General features: G+C 51.3%; 1 protein-coding gene across 1 annotated transcript in view; it reads right to left on the reverse strand.

The window, feature by feature from the left end:
• The window catches only part of LOC144718554 (uncharacterized), a 41,638-nt gene extending 20,371 nt beyond the window's left edge, over nucleotides 1–21,267 (reverse strand). The window contains exons 1-7 of the mRNA XM_078593924.1: nucleotides 20,734–21,267; nucleotides 6,673–6,809; nucleotides 4,235–4,419; nucleotides 3,303–3,744; nucleotides 1,834–2,040; nucleotides 1,156–1,334; nucleotides 551–850 (exon numbers count right to left, since the gene is read on the reverse strand). Of these exons, the coding sequence (XP_078450050.1) occupies nucleotides 551–850; nucleotides 1,156–1,334; nucleotides 1,834–2,040; nucleotides 3,303–3,744; nucleotides 4,235–4,419; nucleotides 6,673–6,809; nucleotides 20,734–20,810 (1,527 nt within the window). The 5' untranslated portion in view covers nucleotides 20,811–21,267. The remainder of the gene's footprint in view (nucleotides 1–550; nucleotides 851–1,155; nucleotides 1,335–1,833; nucleotides 2,041–3,302; nucleotides 3,745–4,234; nucleotides 4,420–6,672; nucleotides 6,810–20,733) is intronic.

The raw sequence follows: 21,267 nt of genomic DNA on the forward strand, positions 1-21,267 counted from the left end.
AACTGAAGCCGCGTGAGACTTTTGCCCTCAACCATCTTTGTCCTGTTACATCTTATGCCTCATAAGCGTCTTATGTTGACTATTGCAGTTTAGATGTATATTCACCCTCGCCGGAAGATGGGCGAGTATTGGCTGCATTCGACATTTATAAAACGCTTCCCTCTAGTAATGGAATGGTAGCATAACCTGTTTCTAGTCACTTTTTTACCTAGGTCAAAGGGTGTACATAGTTCATTATCAGTACTGAAGGTCTTACATTCATATCGGTCAGAATGAACCCTCGTCTGACTGCACACGATGAAAGCAACCCGGGCAAGCGCCGTGACGGATGCACACCTACGGGAGGAAGAATAAAAAAGACAAAAGAGCGAGAGACAGTGAGAGAGACAGAGAGGGAGAGAGCATTACTGCCGGCCGGGGACGCGCCCCCATCTGCCCACCCGAGATTCCCTATCACTCTCCGCGCCAAGGTGGAGGGAAGGCGAGCAGAGAACACGGCCGGGTGGCACGACCTCCCATGGTCCCCTTTGCGTGCGCCTCAGGCGGCGGCCGAACCGACGTGCGAACGCAGTCTGTAACGGAAGAGGACGTCGCGCTTGGGGGTCAATAGGCCCATGCCCACGCGGCTCATGTCCATGCCGACGTCCGGCTGGCCGGGCAACAGCTCCAAGTCCAGCAGGGCGAGCAAGTGGAAGATGAAGTCCTTGACCTCGGTCAGGGCTAGGAAGCGGCCGGGGCAAATGCTGTTGCCGGAGCCGAAGGGCATGAGGTACTGCTGGAGGCGCCGCCCGTTCTTGTAGAAGGTGGTCTTCTCCTTGCCATCTTGCACAAAGCGGTCGAACTTGTAGACCTGGGGAGACGGAGGAGGGCGCGTCACGCCAACGGGAAGGGGTCACGCGGTCATTCGCCCCTCTCTCCCCCCCCACTCGGAGAAGCCGAATTGTAAGCAAACGTCGCACAAAAAGTGTTGGTCCGCAAAAGCCAACAGGCGGATGAACTGCACGGTGTAGGTGAATGGACGAGAGTCCATCTCAATGCGTGAATCACTCCTTCAAAAACGCCAACACTCAACGCATCGCTCATCCACCAACACTCCTCCACAGACCACAGACACCCAACGGCCACGGCACTCGTTCAGCAGCGGTGGGGTGGCACCTCAGGCTGCTCGTAGATGTCCGGGTCGGTGTGCAACGTCTGCAGTGAGAAGGAGATCTTGTCGCCCTTGCGGAGCTTCAGGGTGAAGCCGCTGTCCATCGTGATGGCCACGTCCTCCAGGGCCACGCGGATGTTCATGGGTGCGCTCGTCAGGCGGAGGCTCTCGTTCACCGCGCTGCCTGATGCGCCGATTCCGTGGCGGGGTTCACGCGGCAGGGGTCAGGGCGGTGGGGTGTCAAAGAGAAGGGATCGGGAGGAGAAATCAATGTACGTTGATGTATGTACATGTGAAAATGTAACTTCCTTTGCACCGTACGTAGCCAACCGTGCCAATAGGTGGTGAGGGGGAAGGAGAACAAACTAAGTACAAAAATCAGTCCTAAATAAAGTAGTTTTCAGTAAATGAATCAAGGTGGTGGAGTCGAGGTGGAGGGATCAATGTGGAGTGGTCGAAGTGGAACTTCATCGGCTCCACCGTTGCTGATGAACTCACAGCAAGGGCACGAGACGACTGTGATGATGCATACTCCTTCCGGCCCGTGCTCGGCAATTAACGCATCTCTGAAATAGCGCGTTTGGCCACATACGGTGCGAAAGAAGTTCAACACGCACGTACGCAAGATACGTACGTAACGATCCGAAAAACAATTCCACGCCCCGTCGGCGAGCCACACCCACCGAGCATGAGCATGGCGTTGAGGTCCTCACGGCTGCGGCACAACGGGGAGCCCAGCTTAAGCGGCGCTCCGCTCTTCCCCACGGTGGCGTCCACCTCGTCACGCAGGGCCCGCTGCGCAAGGGGGCACTGCAGGAGGTGGTAGAGGCTCCAGAAGATGGCGGGCACCGTGTTGGCGATGGAGCCCCAAAGGAAGGCCAGGTGGTGCCCTGTGTGGGGTGTTGGCGGGGGTGGGGGGGGTGCGATCGGGTAGACCGGTGTGCATTCATGAAGCGCATGGCAGGGAAGACGCCGGGCGGCTGCCATGAGGTTTTTGGTGGCCGTGCCGCCACACGGCTCTCCGTGTTGTTTTCGGGTTGTTGTCGTGCGCTGTTCGGCACGCGGTCCGACTTTCGTCATACGTGCCGAGAGCTTATTAAAGCTCAGTTCTCCCGGATTGCGTTCAAGCGAGCGGAGCGGAACGTCGGACATCACGCCGAACAGCGCACAGTCAACCCTGAAACCCCATCGGAAAGATATATTACTTTGTGCATGTAAGTAGGAATTTATTTTTGGAGAGGTTTGGTTGGGTTGGCGACCCACCCTGTCAAATGGCATTCCAACTGGCAAAATGTCACTTTCAGAGCTGGAAAGATTTTCTACATTAAGTACAGAACCACATTTGTTGTGATATTGTTTAGGTCACTGGAGACCGGACTCAGACTAGCAACTCGTATTGCCCTGAGCAACATCATCTCTTTAAAAATAAGCTACTCCGGTGGTTTGTTGCCAAATTCCTAAACTACAAGTGATATGCCAATGTTATTTGATTTCGGGAGATGCTGAAAGAGCCTAAATACTGTACGAGTGCTGACCTTTAACAAAAAAAATTGCAACAGACATGAATGATGATTTTAAATATTTACACAGGAAATTTGGATTCATATATAGCATTTAAATTCAACTGCGGTACAAGCCAATAACACCTCGGGGAGCTGTGAAACCTTCCCGTTCAACCCAAGGAGCTTCCCATTCAGGAAAACAATGCTTGAGTTTTCACAGTCGACATTATGATTCACAATTCGTTTTTGGGTCAGGCCACGAAATTATCTCGCCAACTCTGTGCCGTTAAGACTCCTCCCCCACACGAAAACAGCTGAACCAATTAAAACCAATAAAAAAAATTCAACTACGCTGGGAAATCAACGAACAATTCCGACTTCCTGGATCTAGTCCACCTGACAATGGTAGACCTTCGTTTCAAACGAAACGTTGTAGCGAATCGCTAGACCTGTCGCGAGAATTTCTCTTACAACTTACCGGCGGTGGGCTGCACTGATTTGCACGCGCGACAATTAAGTATGCCTGGCTGCGTCGGGGCGTCGAGTCATCTCGACGACACGCATTTGGTCAGATCGTTTACTTTGCCGAACCCGAAAAAATAAATGACCACAACCGTTGGAACAAATTCCGCACCTCGTCACTCACTCACCTGCCTTGTGGGTGTCCTGCATGTTCTTGTTCGCGTCCCACACGCTCATCCTCGACTGCACGATAATGGAGATATTGCGGCGGCGCGACAGCTTGTCGTGCGTGAGCTCTCGCTTCAGCTCGTCGCGGTGGTGCTTCGCGGAGCCCAGCAGCCAAAGGGGCACCCCGGCCGAGATGAGCGGCAGCACCTTGTCGAACGGCTCAAAGTGCGCCTGCAGCCTCTTGCAGAGGCGGCGGTCGGCCTCGGCATCTCCCGACGTGCCGTACAGCATCACGAAGGTCACCTCGAATATGAGGCGTTGGCAGAAGCTGAAGAGGGAGTCCGTGCGCCAGCCGTGGACGTCGCCGCCCGTCCTGCCCACCACGGCCTCGTTCAGCTCGTGGAAGACCACCTGCTGCAGCTTCGCCATCACGATGTTGGTCACGTTCGTGAGCTCGGCGCCCTGCGTGGACGATGGAGCCGGGGTTGGGGTGGGGGGTGGGCGGGAAATATCCAGGGAGTTGTGGAGGCCAAGTTTGAATTTGTTTGACTGAGCTAGGTGAGAGCTCGAGAAACCAGGGAAGGTGCAAGAGTGAGCCGTGTCGCCAGCGTGACGAAGCAATCAAGTAAAAGAGTGGCGGCCGTGAAATAACGTGAATGTAAATCGGAGTGGCAACGAACGCGTCAAAGGAGAAATCAAAAATACGACACCGACACGACTGAATACAAAAACGAGAATGTACTTCCTGAAAACCAACATCGGCTCAGACGAACCACTTTCAGAAACCGTTCGGGGGGGGGGGGGGGGGGGTGCCGTGAAGTCACGGAGACGTCACCGTGCTGACCATGCCACGCAAGGTTTTCAAGCGCAAAGCTTCGTCCCTCTTCCGTGTCGATCACCAGCCCGCACAATCCCGGATTTCCCAAAAAACGGAACGACGGTCTGGCCTCACCTGCAGGAAGGTGTATTGTCGCAGCAGATCGTCATTGCACACGCCCAACAGGGGGTCGTCGACGTGGGGGTGGTCGAAGTTGATGCAGGAGAACTTGGAGGAGAACTCGTGGAAGTTGAGCTGCTTCCCGTGCCGGATGATCGACGGGAACATGTGAGGGTCCATCAGGAAGGTGAAGTATTTGCCTGCGAAAACGACGACAAATTGAGTCAAGAGGCAGAGGTGGTGGGGCGGGGGCGGTGGCCCACGTGGACGCGTTTGAGACGTGCAGATGTGTCGATGTGCGGGCCGTTTGTAGATCCACTGCTGGATAAGTGCTCGAGTGTGAGCGAGTCGATGTGTCCAGCCCAGTCACCCGAAACGTAATTAAGATTTGAGGTTTCTTCTAACTTGTCGAAATATCAGCTCTTAGAATCAAACAATTCAGTTTGATTGACATACGAACAACTCTTTGTGGTGCATAAAAAGATGTGACGCTCGCGCGGATAGAGAGGCCTGCTGAAGTGACCTCAGAAGTAGTTCTATGACCCCCATTTTTCAAGGACCCTTCCTCCAACACACGGTGCTGCACTGCTCAATGCAAACGTTCCCGAATGAAAATGCGTTCGTCTCACTTCATGACACACAACAAAAACAACTGTTTAAAATAACGCTTAGGCAATCGTTAATGTATCATCTGCTTATCGACAGCGGGCAGTATCAGGCGCACGAACACGGAGATCGCAGCGCTGGGCTGTGAAGGATGGCGACGGCACGCGGAGGTCTTTATCCAACAGTGGACAGACAATGGCTGATTATGATGCTGGTGAGTAGGAGAAACGACAGTACACTTGCAGCTGCCGCCATCCCAAGTCGACCGATGCTACGCATAAACTGTAACTAGGGGTGGCGCAGATATTACTCGCCACTGGTGTTAGCCGTGCCCGGGATGGAGCTCAGGCCGCTCGATTCGCAGTGAGAGCAACGCTAACCGCTGCGCCCACTGTTCCACCCATATATATTTTTAAAAATTACATGTATCAATAATGTAGTCGGTGTGAGCTTACCTGTGATGAATAGGATGTATAATTGTGCACTCTGCTACCTGTTGCTGTAATTAATACGGAGTGCCAGGAAAAGAAAAAAACACTCCATTGATTTCATATTCTTTGGTTCTTTCGGTAAAGTCAGGTCGATAGAAAGCACAACGTTTCGATCGCAACACAAGCGGTCGTCATCAGGCGATCGAAACGTCGTGGTTTCTATCTACGTGACTTTACCGAAACAAAAACAAAATTAATTCCTGCAGTCACGAAAGTTTTAAGTCAAAACTCCATCGATTCTTACACGTGCATACTTCGTGAACTTAGGAGGTGACATGCATCGATAGGTTTGATGCGCCAATGTACGCGCCCCGCTCATTGGTGACAGATCACCAAGGGACGTCACAGTCACAGGTCACGCAGCGGCCAGAGACTAACCCGTGACCTGTTTTTAAATAAAATGTTGCGATCACCACGAAACCCAGAGGGAGGGAAACGCCGCCCGGCTCGGCGTGCTGCCAAATATCCTCGCACCCGGCCCACCACATCCAGAATACCCCCAGCAACGGCTGTGGCTTTGTCCCCCACCACTTTCGTCACTTGGCACCTGAGCGCAAGTCTAGTCGGAGACCCAATTTGCAAACCCGCGACACACTTCCAGATATTGCTTCACTCCGTATTCGTTTTCTCTCTCTCGAGGGTCAAAAGGTGACGGGGTGTATGGGGGGGGGGATATTATTTGTATCACCCTTTTGAGTTAATATTTCACGTTGTGCTGGTGCAGCTGTCGTAACAGTGCCGGCGGCGCTGTTATTGGCCCGCGCGACACGAGTGTTATGTAACGTGCGGGCCCAGTGTCTGAGCCACTGCGGGACAGAAGCACATCGCTCCTCAAGCTGTCAACTTTGTTGTTGTCCGCCCCCCACCCGCCCCGCACCTCCGATTAGCACGGTTGGCTACGTAGGGTGCGAAAGAAGTTCAACATGCACACGTTAAGGGGGGGGGGGGCGGTTGTGTGACCCGCGCGTGGTGCTCACAACATGGCCCCAGGGCTACGAGACCGCACCGCGAGATCGCTGTGCGGACGCCGCACACTCTGTATCCCACTGCGCAGGTGTCCGTCGACGTTGCGCTGCTGTGTCGTAGCTCCACCCGTGTGTTTTCCACCACCGCGATGTCCGACGTTTTGCCCCCCCCCCCCCCACGAACTGGAGAGAGCTTCTTCGGGTTCGGTTCTTGAAGGATCTCCCAGCAACGTGGAGCGAAACCGTCGGACATCGTGAGCTGGAAGCCAGCGACAACCCCGGGGGCGGCCACGACCCGACCAACGCATGGGTGAGCGACGGTGCTGGGGCGCCCGTGTGCCCCCGAGAGCAGAGAGAGAGAGACGAGGAGGAGGAGGAGCGGATGGCGCACCGTGTATGAGCACGGTGAAGACGTCCCCGTGCTTCTTCTGAAGACGCAGCAGGAACTTGGGGGGGCACTTGGAATACTCGACCACTCTTCCAAAGAAGGGGATCCACGAGTGCACCAGAGGAGGCTCCCCCTTGCGCCTGCGTCACATGGGGGGTGGATGGTGGTCCGGGGAGACATGGGGCACATTAAGCGAGATTCCTCCCACGACTGAACGGTTATTACTCCTGAGCGAAGCGCAAAGTCGACCCAAGTTGGAGCCCTGCTGGTGTCATGTAAACGAACTATAAAACTATCTTGTTTTTTTTTTATTGAGCTCAACGATAGTGGCTTATCACGTGTGGAAATGTATAGCAGCGAAATACTCTAAACGCACGTTGATTCTAAATGTGGAGGAAAAACACGGAGAAAAATCCACGCGACCACGGGGAGAAAGGCACACGCAAACTCCACATATACAACAGGCGTCAGGGTCGGGATCGAACCCACGATCTCCTGCATTCCAGGCGAGGTAGTTAACATCTCGCCACCCAATATCTGGGGTGAAGCACCCAATTCCTTATTTCCACTGCACTTGACAGAATGAACTGTAATGTACAGCTGTCACTGGGTGATTGACGAACCAGCTCTCACTAACTGGGAACTGTTTATACTTTAATGGATCTGTACAAAGGGTTCCAGTAGCATTTGCAGTGGTTAGGCAAGAGAGAAATAACAATCCCACATCCACGAGTCACATCTGCACTTGCAAACCCAGGTCACTCTCGCAAGCGAGACTCCCCTGGTCTCTTGAGTTCTCACATGGTTAAATAAAAAATGTTTTTGCCGGTCCCCACTTGATCTGAGGATTCTGTTAAAACTCTCAAAGAGGTTTAAGTGGGTTACACAACTGCCCTCAAAGTGCCGGGAGCTTCATCGCGGCGAGGAGTTTCTATGACTGGTTACCTGTCAACCCATACGGTTTTCCCCGCATTATTGTACAGGGAAATACATTTTTCAGGTCCATATGGCATACAACCGTTTCAATACTGGCAAAAAAAAATCTTATTTGTTGTCTATTTGTTTGTTTCTCCATTGTGATGGGACTTTGCAGGATGAACGTTGAGATCTATAAGGGACACGGGGTGACCAATACGGTCTGAGTTGGTCTGTAATAAGGGAGGCACTGATAAGGAGTTTACAGATTTGTGATTGGTTAATACGCTCAAATGATTTGCCCATTGAACAATTTAACAAATCGTTACGATTCCTGATCGTTGACCTTGCGATATGCAGCAAGTGTTATCGGCTCTGTGAGGCTACGCTGGGGCTATAGATATTTTAGGAATGTCTCTGCTCCCCGCATTCACAACCCCCCACTGACCAGCATGGCGAAGTATGGTCGTATAACCCCCGCGTCCGATATGGCACAACCCCCGATTAGCACGGTTGGCTACGTACGGCGCGAAAGAAGTTCAACATCCACACTAGAGGTGTTTGGGTTCGATCGCGTAAATGTGAATGTGTCGTTAAACCCGCTACCACCCGACACAGCCAACTAGTAAGGTTTGCCACGTGAACGTAACGTGCCAATTCGTCACTAGTTCAGCACACACCGGCCGTGTGTTGGAGAGTAAAACCCACAACGTCGACACGGTCCACGTGAGCGCGGGATTGCCTTGTCCAGCCTGCAGCGGCGGCTCGTGAGTGACCTCTGAAAAGACGGCGTTCTAATGAAGAACAATCTCGTCATGTCATTGGCCTTCGCGTGAAAGTGATATAAGCGTGTTATCTACCAACGGTAGGCATTTATAAACAGTACGAAACAAAACAGCAAAGCACTCAAATGTTGTCCCCATGAACCTCAAGTCCACATTGCACAACCACTTTGACACTGCCAAAAGCTGTGAGCTGCTATATTTTTTCGCACGCTGTAACCGCACGTCGTGATTTCGTCTCTCATCGCAGCCACAGGCGTCTTCTCCACCGCTCTGAATGGGTCTCAAGCGGCGTGGCTACAACGCTGGAGGCGAATCGCAGTGAATGAATGGAAATCTCTCACTCGGAGGACGCCTTCGCCAACACCCCGATGACCTCCCCGAGGCACAACTCAGACTGTGGTGTCGCAGCCGTTTTTACTATGAACAACTTAAAATGTTATCTTCATTAGGCAATTCACTTCGAAAGAATCAGTATATTTATTTGGAAGAAAAAAACACAACGAAATTATTTTTAGAAAATAATTTTTATTACAAAAATAACACTGGTCAACACACTTTTTCTGGCATAAGGTAGTCCAACGGTTTTAATGTAATTTTGGGGTGCTGATTCCAAATCTGGCATCAGTTTTTGTCTATCACATCAGGTTTTTGAGATATCAAATATTGCATTTTCAATCAAAACTGCAGAAGGAAAATATTAAATAAATGTGGATATCTACATACAATGATATTATAAACACACTATCCTAAAAACGCAGCACCATATTTTAACACTAAAGCAGTCACTGACTCGCAACAACTTGCAATCATAAGTGACAGAGTTAATTTCGGGTAAAATCAATGAAAATGGGGTATGCCGATAGCATAAAAATTTGATGTGATAGAGCAAATCTGAGATCACATTTGGAATCAGCACCCTGAAGTTTGTCTAAAACAGCTGCAAAAGTTCAGGCCAGAAAAAAGTTTTTGTTGTTGTTGACCAGTGTTATTTCTCATGCCCAGTTGCTGGCGCCCCGAGTTTGGCGAACCGCGCCTGTCCAGCAGTGGATCGGGATCGACACAAGTGCCGCACGTGTCCAGGGCACGGCGGCGTGCCAGTGGAGGCTGGGGGGGCTGCCAATGGCACTGACCTCGCCAGGTCATCTCCAGACTGAGCTCCATCGGCGCTCGTGAGCCCGCCCGCCTGTTTGCCGAGTGCTGATGCGGGGCCCCTACGCCCTCGAGTGTCACTGTGTGTGCGTGTACGCACTGTGTGTGTGTTTACTGTGTGTACACTGTGTGTGTGTGTACTGTGCGTGTGTACTGTGTGTGTATATACTGTGTGTGTGTGTGCACTGTGTGTGTGTGTGTACACTGTGTGTGTATACTGTATGTGTGTGTACTGTGTGTGTGTGTACTGTGTGTGTGTACAGTGTGTGTATACACTGTGTGTGTATACTGTGTGTGTGTACACTGTATGTGTTTGTACTGTGTGTGTGTACTGTGTGTGTACAGTGTGTGTATTCACTGTATGTGTATACTGTGTGTGTACACTGTATGTGTGTGTGCACTGTGTACACTGTGTGTACACTGTGTATACACTGTGTGTGTGTGTACTGTGTGTACACTGTGTGTGTGTGTACACTGTGTGTGGGTACTGTGTGTGTATACACTTTGTGTGTGTGCACTGTGTGTGTGTACTGTGTGTGTGTACACTGTGTGTGTGCACTGTGTGTGTGTACTGTGTGTATATACATTGTGTGTGTATACACTGTGTGTGTACACTGTGTGTGTGTACTGTGTGTATATACATTGTCTGTGTGTATACATTGTGTGTGTGTACTGTGTGTACACTGTGTGTGTGTACACTGTGTGTATATACATTGTGTGTGTGTATACACTGTGTGTGTGTACTGTGTGTATATACATTGTGTGTGTATACACTGTGTGTGTACACTGTGTGTGTGTACTGTGTGTATATACATTGTGTGTGTGTATACACTGTGTGTGTGTACTGTGTGTATATACATTGTGTGTGTGTATACACTGTGTGTGTGTGTACTGTGTGTGTATACACTGTGTGCGTGTATACACTGTGTGTGTATACACTGTGTGTGTGTGTACTGTGTGTACTGTGTGTACACTGTGTGTGTATACACTGTGTGTGTGTGTACTGTGTGTGTATACACTGTGTGTGTGTATACACTGTGTGTGTATACACTGTGTGTGTGTGTACTGTGTGTACACTGTGTGTGTGTACTGTGTGTGTATACTGTGTGTGTGTATACACTGTGTGCGTGTATACACTGTGTGTGTGTACTGTGTGTACTGTGTGTACACTGTGTGTGTATACACTGTGTGCGTGTATACACTGTGTGTGTATACACTGTGTGTGTGTGTACTGTGTGTACACTGTGTGTGTGTACTGTGTGTGTATACTGTGTGTGTGTATACACTGTGTGCGTGTATACACTGTGTGTGTGTACTGTGTGTGTGTATACACCAGAGGTGGGACAAAGTCATTGTTATGCAAGTCCAAGTCGAGTCGCAAGTCATCAAATTCATGACTCGAGTCTGACTCGAGTCCAAGTCACATGACTCGAGTCCACACCTCACACTGTGTGTGTGTCAACGCCGTAGCCATGGAGTCAACATTGGAGGGGACCTAATCTTCCAGGGTGTCTGGGGGTCCCAACCCAGAAAAATATGTAAATTTGAAAACTAATTTCCTGCCTAAAATATTAAAAAAGTCACTAACATACGGGATGGACTTTTATTTATTTTTGGCAATGTCTAATAGTGTATTGTATTACATTGCTGTTTTTACTTTTTTACCATTTCTTGTTTCATTGTATGTAATGGCAGAGATTCGGGATTAATAAAGTTCAACCATAACCACAATCATATAAACAGAAATCTATGCATTGATTTCTATGAAGACAAGTCCAGATATTGTGGCCAAGGTTTAGCAAATTGTTATTTTATTTACAAAGCATAGCAATCATTTTTTAATAGCAATATATTGGGGGGGGGGGACATTTTGAGCATATTTGAATATTGGGGGAAGGATGTGTCCCCCCTAATATATATTATAATTACGGCCTTGGTGTGTATGTTGAACTTCTTTCGCACCGTACGTAGCCAACTGTTCATTATTCATCGCTGCACTCACAGCACCGTCGAGGCTGCCGTGCCGCTGCTGAGCATTTCTGCCGCTGCTGCTATTGACATTCCTGCTTGTTTTGCTGCTACGACAGCTGGTTATAATAATTATGCTCTGTAGCGTTAACACAAACTGCTTCTGCTGCTGCCACTGCAGCTGCTGCTACTATTGCTGCTGCTCCTACTCCTGTAGCTACTGCTGCTGTAGCTGCTACTACTGCCGAAGCTACTGCTGTATCTGCTGCAGCTGCTGCTACTGCTGCTGTAGCTGCTGCTACTCCTACTGCTGTAGCTGCTGCTACTGCTGCTGTAGCTGCTGCTACTCCTACTACTCCTACTGCTGGTGCTGCTACTACTCCTGCTGCCGTAGCTGTTACTACTCCTGCTGATGCAGCTGTTACTACTCCTGCTGCTGTAGCTGCTGCCACTCCCGCTGCTGTAGCTGTTACTACTCCTGCTGCTGTAGCTGTTACTACTCCTGCTGCTGTAGCTGTTACTACTCCTGCTGCTGTAGCTGTTACTACTCCTATTGCTGTAGCTGTTACTACTCCTGCTGCTGTAGCTGTTACTACTCCTGCTGCTGTAGCTGTTACTACTCCTGCTGCTGCAGCTGTTACTACTCCTGCTGCTGTAGCTGTTACCACTCCTGCTGCCGTAGCTGTTACTACTCCTGCTGCTGTAGCTGTTACTACTACTGCTGCTGTAGCTGTTACTACTCCTGCTGCCGTAGCTGTTACTACTCCTGCTGCTGTAGCTGTTACTACTCCTGCTGCCGTAGCTGTTACTACTCCTGCTGCTGTAGCTGTTACTACTCCTGCTGCTGTAGCTGTTACTACTCTTGCTGCTGTAGCTGTTACTACTCCTGCTGCTGTAGCTGTTACTACTCCTGCTGCTGTAGCTGTTACTACTCCTGCTGCCGTAGCTGTTACTACTCCTGCTGCTGTAGCTGTTACTACTCCTACTGCTGCAGCTGTTACTACTCATGCTGGTGCTGCTACTACTCCTGCTGCTGCAGCTGTTACTACTCCTGCTGCTGTAGCTGTTACTACTCCTGCTGCCGTAGCTGTTACTACTCCTGCTGCCGTAGCTGTTACTACTCCTGCTGCTGTAGCTGTTACTACTCATGCTGGTGCTGCTACTACTCCTGCTGCTGTAGCTGTTACTACTACTGCTGCTGTAGCTGTTACTACTCCTGCTGCCGTAGCTGTTACTACTCCTGCTGCTGTAGCTGTTACCACTCCTGCTGCCGTAGCTGTTACTACTACTGCTGCTGTAGCTGTTACTACTCCTGCTGCTGTAGCTGTTACTACTCATGCTGGTGCTGCTACTACTCCTGCTGCTGCAGCTGTTACTACTCCTGCTGCTGTAGCTGTTACTACTCCTGCTGCTGCAGCTGTTACTACTCCTACTGCTGCAGCTGTTACTACTCCTGGTGCTGTAGCTGCTACTACTCCTGCTGCTGTAGCTGTTACTACTCCTGCTGCTGTAGCTGTTACTACTCCTGCTGCTGTAGCTGTTACTACTACTGCTGCTGTAGCTGTTACTACTCCTGCTGCTGTAGCTGTTACTACTCCTACTGCTGTAGCTGTTACTACTCCTACTGCTGCAGCTGTTACTACTCCTGCTGCTGTAGCTGTTACTACTCCTACTGCTGTAGCTGTTACTACTCCTACTGCTGCAGCTGTTACTACTCCTGCTGCCGTAGCTGTTACCACTCCTGCTGCCGTAGCTGTTACTACTCCTGCTGCTGTAGCTGTTACTACTCCTACTGCTGTAGCTGTTACTACTCCTACTGCTGCAGCTGTTACTACTCCTACTGCTGTAGCTGTTACTACTCCTACTGCTGTAGCTGTTACTACTCCTACTGCTGCAGCTGTTACTACTCCTGCTGCTGTAGCTGCTGCTACTCCTGCTGCTGTAGCTGTTACTACTCCTACTGCTGTAGCTGTTACTACTCCTACTGCTGTAGCTGTTACTACTCCTGCTGCTGTAGCTGTTACTACTCCTACTGCTGTAGCTGTTACTACTCCTACTGCTGTTGCTGTTACTACTCATGCTGCTGCAGCTGTTACTACTCCTACTGCTGTAGCTGTTACTACTCCTACTGCTGTAGCTGTTACTACTCCCGCTGCTGCAGCTGCTGCTACTCCTACTGCTGTAGCTGTTACTACTCCTGCTGCTGCAGCTGTTACTACTCCTGCTGCTGCAGCTGTTACTACTCCTACTGCTGTAGCTGTTACTACTCCCGCTGCTGCAGCTGTTACTACTCCTACTGCTGTAGCTGTTACTACTCCTGCTGCTGCAGCTGTTACTACTCCTGCTGCTGCAGCTGTTACTACTCATGCTGCTGTAGCTGTTACTACTCCCGCTGCTGCAGCTGTTACTACTCCTGCTGCTGCAGCTGTTACTACTCATGCTGCTGCAGCTGTTACTACTCCTGCTGCTGCAGCTGTTACTACTCCTACTGCTGTAGCTGCTACTACTCCTACTGCTGTAGCTGTTACTACTCCTACTGCTGCAGCTGTTACTACTCCTGCTGCTGCAGCTGTTACTACTCCTACTGCTGTAGCTGTTACTACTCCTGCTGCTGTAGCTGTTACTACTCCTGCTGCTGCAGCTGTTACTACTCCTGCTGCTGCAGCTGTTACTACTCCTACTGCTGTAGCTGCTACTACTCCTACTGCTGTAGCTGTTACTACTCCTACTGCTGCAGCTGTTACTACTCCTACTGCTGCAGCTGCTACTACTCCTACTGCTGTAGCTGTTACTACTCCTGCTGCTGTAGCTGTTACTACTCCTACTGCTGTAGCTGTTACTACTCCTACTGCTGTTGCTGTTACTACTCATGCTGCTGTAGCTGTTACTACTCCCGCTGCTGTAGCTGTTACTACTCCCGCTGCTGTAGCTGCTACTACTCCTGCTGCTGTAGCTGTTACTACTCCTGCTGATGCAGCTGTTACTACTGCTGCTGCAGCTGTTACTACTCCTGCTGCTGCAGCTGTTGCTACTCCTGCTGCTGCTGTTGGAGGTCGTGTGGGGACACATCCAGGACTGGGTGGACGCGAGGCACCACGCCCCGGAGGGGTCGTGGCGGGCGCTGGGCAAGGAAGGCGCAACAAAGGGGAGAGAGGAATGGGGGGAGGGGACCCCAAAAGGATTTGTTGGCAGGGAGAGCGGAGGAGATGGTTTATCAAGAGGTGTTGAGACACGGGCTGGGTGCTCCGGGAAGGAAATGTTGTAGGCAACAACAATAAAGTTGTGAAAAATAAGAATCGGTTGAACGGAGGCTCTCTCAAGTTGGCTTCCAATCCGGCAACAAGTCGCTGTTTCGTCCCGAACTGCCAAGTGGCTGCCGTGTATCGCCGCAGCGGAAACCAATAAACACAAGCGACTTGCAGTCTGCCGATTTGGTATCCTCCTCCCACGCTCTGGCAAACTCCGCTGACCTCCATCTCCAGAGGAGAGTCCTCCCAGCCCGCATTCACCCCCCCAGCCCGCATTCACTCTCCCACCCCGTTACTCCCCCCCCAGCCCCCACCCCCCGCATTCCCCTTCCCGTTACTCCCATGCCCGAGCCCCCCCCCCCTCTCGGACCCGAGTCACCTCGCTCCAATGCCGCCCCAAGTCGCCCACGCGGCGCCACCGCCCGCCCGCTCTGCCCGCCACGTGCAGCTGCTGCCTCTTTGGGGTCCCCGTCCTCGTACAAGTGCCACGGGAGTCTTCTAATCTCTTGTTGTGACTCACTGCACGACACCTACTGTTGGAACTACTGCTGCTGCTGATAATTATACGACTGTTACTTCTGCTGGCAAGACTACTAATGCTGATGACGCTACTGCTGCTGCTGCTACTGCTGCTCCAGTCCCACTACTGCTGCTACTACTGCTGCTGTTAATACTACTACGACTACCACTGACAATACTGCTGTTAATACTACTAATGCCACTGATAATACGACTACTGTTAATACTATTACCACTGATAATACTATTACTACTGTAGTGGAGTAGCGCGCGGGGGTTTTGCAGTGTGCACGCACGTGTCAACTGCGGACAGTGAGGTCACGTCAGGGCGAACAGGTGCAGAGAGGGAGAGAGGCGACCAATTAAGATGCATCGCGGTGATTGGCTGCCTGCAAATGCAAACACGGTGTAGGCGCCTCGCAGGCGGGAGATGGAGGCGATAAGCGTGGCGGAGACGCCACGTGAGCGACGGCTCAAAGAGGGCTACTTGAGGTCTCTTAATGAGTGAGGGGTTATAAGGTGATGTGCGGAGAGTTGGTTGGAGTGAAGACAAGAGAGAATTACGAGAAAAGTCCGGGACCCCACACCTCGTCCTCTCCAGCGGTGTTGGCTGATCCCCTGCTGGAGGCACGGGCGAGGTTGGAGGAGTGAGTGTGATCAGGCTAGCAGTAGAGAGGCTAGCAGAGTGTATATTAAGAGGCTAGCAGTGGAGAAGCGAGCAGAGTGCAACATAGCAGGCTAGCGGAGAGAGAGCGAGCAGAGCGGAGCAGACGAGGAGTACAAGAGGAAGAGTTGCGACGGAGTCACGTGGTGTTGAACGCGAGGAGTTCTGTACCAATAACGTGACACAGGAGAAAAAAAAGAAGTTGTCCGTGTGAAATGACACCACTACACTACCACCGATAATACTGCGACTGCCGCTGGGCATGTTGCTTTGATTCTGACGCTGCCGCTTCTCGTATCGCTGCTGCCGATGCTGCTGCTGCTGTGGTGGTAGCAGCAGCAGGGTTCGGAATTTCCGGCTGCAGTGCAGCAGGCGGCTCATGGAGCAGGGACCCTCCTGGCAAGAGTCACCACGCGGCTTGGCGGGTAAACCGCGGTGTGGAAGGTGCACTACTTCAGCCCTGCAGTATTTGTACTTTTCTCACGAGCCGAAGCAAAAGAGCGGAAAGAAAGCTGCATCAACAGATTACACGTGGGATACCCCCCCACCTCCTAGCCCCCCCTCCCAGCCCTCCTAGCCCTCCCCCCCAGCCCCCACTGGGGGGATGAGCGCCAGTGCTCTGCGGATTGCGGAGTGGACACGGTGTGTGCGGTGCAGAGGGGATTGGGGCAAGGGGCACACAGAATCTCCGTCCCACCTCCCGCGTAGTGGGGCCCCGAACGCGAGTGGGTGAAGTGTGTAACGTGGCAGAGCTGGAGGGATACGTGCAACCCTTGCAAGGGCTTGCTCACGTCTTCCAGTCCACGAGTTACATAGATCCGCAACCTCCGTTAGCGTGGTTGGCTACGTACGGTGCGAAAAAAGTTAAATATCAATGCATCCCCTCGATACAGGTTTTTTTTGTTTGGCCTACTCTTCCATAGAAGAGGTGGAAGTACCCATACTTTACCCCACCGCACCCGACCTGCTGATTGGCTGTACACAGCTGGGTCAGGCAGAGGTGGGTAATGGGGTCGGGGTGGGGGGATTAAGAACCTTGCCCCCATTGTTTCAACTGCCACGCCGGGAGATCGCCTCGAACCAGCGCTCTCGAGATTGCCTCGAACCGGCGCTCTCTCGATTGCAAGTCCTGGTGCACGACCCATTTTCACCGCGCGAGCAACTAAGAGGGCAAATCCTTGATGACAGCGGGCGCGTAGCATCGTGCCGCTTCACACTTTAGCCCGGGAGCCGACTGCAAACAGACCCCGCTACCTATTCACTCGGCCTACCCTCTGTCGAATTCCAATCGGGGATCACGAACATTCGTCACGCAATGCGGCGACGAATGAGCCGTGGCTCCTCGCCGTCTTTACAAGCGAGTGGAGAAGAGAAAGCCCCCTGCTGTGGTGACTGCGTGTCTGTCGCGCCAAATGCAGCAGCAGCAGCATGGGGAATGATCCACTGTTAACAACCACATCACGTGGAGATATGCAACGTCCTTGATTTAGTCCAGAGCAAAGAAAGTGACACGCGCGCTCCGCTGAGCAGCTTCCAACCGCGGGTCCCGTTGGATTTATTATGGCATGTCGCTGGCTAGCTGACACGTAAGGTCAACTGTTGGTCATTCTTAAACAAAGCACTGTGAGCGTGCCAAGGTAATCAAGGGCATGCTCTGCCAATATTGCCATTGCAGGCACACACCAATTTTCTAAAGCTGCAATCAATTAGTGAATCGATCGAGGCTGTCGACAATCCGAGTCCGTTGACCGAATGTTGTTTTAAGACGTGAGCAGACAATGGGTACAATGGCATTATCCATCTTTCATTGTAGCCAATCCACGATCCTGCGACGTAATATTCCACCAAGCGCCTGTACAAGAGTTGTTTTATCTCTGTATATAACGGTGATGGGTGCTGGACAGATGGGTACATTTCATTCGGAGCACCGGGGACCATGCCAACCGCGCTATACCACCGCTCCCTCCCAGGGTCCACGATGGAGGGTTTATGCAATTTCTCCCCCATTCTAAAGCTCCACCACGATGCAGAATAGGGACTCTTCCCCTTGAGTTACAGATTTTAAAAAAACCCACTTAACAGATTAAGATCATCTCTCCCTGGTGTCACAGCTCGAACACAGGGGCAGATACTTTAAAAGTGCTGAATGGTGGGAAAATTCGATCGGCAATCCAATGGGGTCGTCTTGCGACACTGGGAAACTGTTGCAATGTTTGACATCTGTCTTAAATGCATGACGTTCAAGACGTTAACTTTAAACGTATTTTATCAGCTACGGGGATCTTCTCATTGGAACGAAGCCAACAGTTGCTTTCCCTGCACGTGGTTTTGCTAGAGTGAAGCGAGACGTATCACTTGGATATATCAAGCTATATACAATTGTTTCATAAAAAAATATATAGATATTTAAATACATCCCCGTGAAAGCTGTCTCCCGGGCTATGTCTCGAGGCAAGTTTAATCTGTTCTGCAGACAATTCCCCTCATGAATCTAACTCTACATATTGGTATTTTCATATTATATACTTTAAAATATATATACAGGCGATCTCAGTTTTAACGACATAATGTGTTCCTGGAAACCCCGTGGTAAATCGAATCATGTTTTCCCATTTCCAATAGAAATGGTAAACGTCGCTTGCCTATGTGTTTGTCCTTTTTATCAGGCACATTTAAGAGGGTCCAATAGGTACAATTTCACAAACTCACTCGAGATTAACAAAAAACTCCACGCGAAGTCACATTGGAAACCAGACTGACTCTGTTCAAATGTGTTCAGAGTCATATCTCTGACAGTATATGATGCATTGTCTTTAAAACTGATTGGTCCACACCAGAGACAGCTTTCTTTAGAGCCGAGTCTCTGGTGTGGACCAATCAGTTTCAAAGACAATGCATCATATACTGTCAGAGCATGTTTTTTGTTTGCATGTTCACCACAAGTATATGTGGTTAATATCGACATGATTCATTGCAAAAGATTTCTGTTTGGTGCTTTAACAACTTAACACAACTGTGTTATTGCCAGAAAGGGTAACACCTATTATTATATGTTGATACTGGCAAGATAACTCCCATGATGTAGTCAATCGAGTTTCTGCGGCGTAAATCGATCCGTGCACTAGGCCCGAATCGTGTCTTCTGCTCGGTTTGCTCTGCCACTATTCTACATCCGACTCTACCAGCTATGACTTGTCCCCTACATCCGCTGCAAAGTTTAGGATTACACCCTCTGAGATGGATACTCCTCAAAAGTCTATTCCTGGGGATGCACGCCTCATTGTGCGTAGACCCACCACAGTGCTTCAGAAATCCGGAGGAGTTCCACAGAACTCCGCGACTACTACAGAAGACCGCCGGCAAGACAGAACAGCGGTCAGGAAGCGAGCAGCAGAGGCGAGGGAACTGCACGAGAAAACACGGTTATCTACACAGGGTCTCATGAAGCTATTGAAAGAAGCCTGGAAACTCTGCAAACTATCAGCAGCCTAGAATCTATAAGGCCCAAATCAAACTCTACCTGTGTTTAGTTTAGACGTGTTAAACTTGAGCTTTTTCGTCTGTTTGTTACGTGTGCTTAGTGCACCACTGCCAATGTAGTTATTATCCCATCATTTGGATCAAAGTCTACGGGCTCCCCGAGGGAGCAAGAGACACATCCTCTCAAGCGGCTACGTTCACCATAAAGCGGCCATTATTCGTTCCGCTAATGCGACGACCTTGTCCATCGAGCACGTTTGTGCAACTGGGTGCCGTTTTGCAACTGCGAGAAGCCCGATGCCAACGCCACCCCCCCCGTGCCGGTCGCCCTCTCGTCGTTGTTTCGTCGAGACTTTGCGAGCCACCGATATCCTTCCAATGGCTCAGAAGACCGAGGAAGCCGGCCACTTGCACCTCCGGTTTGGCCCAGTTGGCTACGCACGGCGGCGAAAGAAGTTTGCGCGGACACAGTCGCTGTCTTCCGATGCCCTCCGCCGTTCGAGTGCGGTCTGTGAAGAGGAAAGCCATGCTGCCCCACGGCGTGTAGCGCCTCCGATTTGGCACGGATTGGCTACGTACGGCGCGAAAGAAGTTCAACACACCTATTGCACACACACTTGCTTGCAGTCACTGCCCAGAGCACACACACACACTATTGTGTGTGTCTGTTGAACTTCTTTTCCGCGCCGTACGTAGCCAAACCGTGCCAAATCGGAGGCGCTACGTCTTGGCCCTGACATCACGCCGTGGGGCAGCATGGCTTTCATCTTCACAGACCGCCACTTGAACGGCGGAGGGCATCGGAAGACAGCGACTGTGTCTGCGCAAACTTCCGCGATTCCATTCATAGGAAGCACCGCGACTTTTTGTTTTGGTATCCTGACATGGTGCTAGCTGCGCCAGGGATTCGAGATCTGCTGTGGCGCTCTTTAGAGCCAACGACGTCTCCATCCCTCGTCCGAGGAATGTCATTGTGGATGTCCTCTGGGGTTCCGGGCAGTGCCTTCATGGTTTGTTACACGAGCGCGCTCCACAATCTATTCTGAGGCCACGTCTGCATGCCGCTGGAGGCTCTGACATCAGAACTCCTTGGAATGTTCTGCCCCTGTTCTGCCTGGGTTACTACCGGCTTCTCTTATTTCCTCCCATAGATGAAAACAAACACGCGCGCACACACTGTACATTGGTGTTGACCACAAATATCCCCAAATGAAGGACCCTCCTGAAATAGTCTTCGGGTTTCCCTGGGTAATTTAATAATTACTGTCTATTATTATTAATATTATTAAAGTATCATCGCCATTCAGAAGCACCCACCAACTTCCCGTCTTCTCACCTGCGCCGCAGCCCCAGCAGGTACTGAAGGCCGCCGAAGACGAGCAGAAGGCAGAGGACGGTCACCGCCAGAGACATTGCAGGGCTCCGGCTGCACCTGCACGGAACGAACGACAACAACAACAACAACGACAGCAGCAGCCGCAATTAGCCACCAAGCACGATGGCATCACCACGGCGAGGCGCGTGTGGACGTTGAAGGCGTCACGGAGCAGACGTCGCGGGTTTGAGCGAGCGAGATGACTGGCAGATGCCCAACACCTGGGGGGGCTTCCACACCCCCCTCCACCACCTCCTCCTCCTTCACTGGAGCCAAGGACACAGTTGGCACATTTAGGACGGGATGGAAACGCTGACGGATAGACGCCCACTCGAGACAAGCAACGCACACTCCTACACGTCTCTACCACCCCTCCACGTGTCTCACCACACCCACACGGCGCGGGTCTTTACTCTCCGCCCGTGGTCCTCTTCGCTGCCGAGGCGCGCGCGCACTGAGGGAGCGAGCGCGGAGGGCGGCGTCCTCCGGGTGCCG

The sequence above is a fragment of the Lampetra planeri genome, chromosome 5, assembly GCF_965212315.1.
Source record: "Lampetra planeri chromosome 5, kcLamPlan1.2.h2, whole genome shotgun sequence".
Classification (NCBI taxonomy): Eukaryota; Metazoa; Chordata; class Hyperoartia; order Petromyzontiformes; family Petromyzontidae; genus Lampetra; species Lampetra planeri.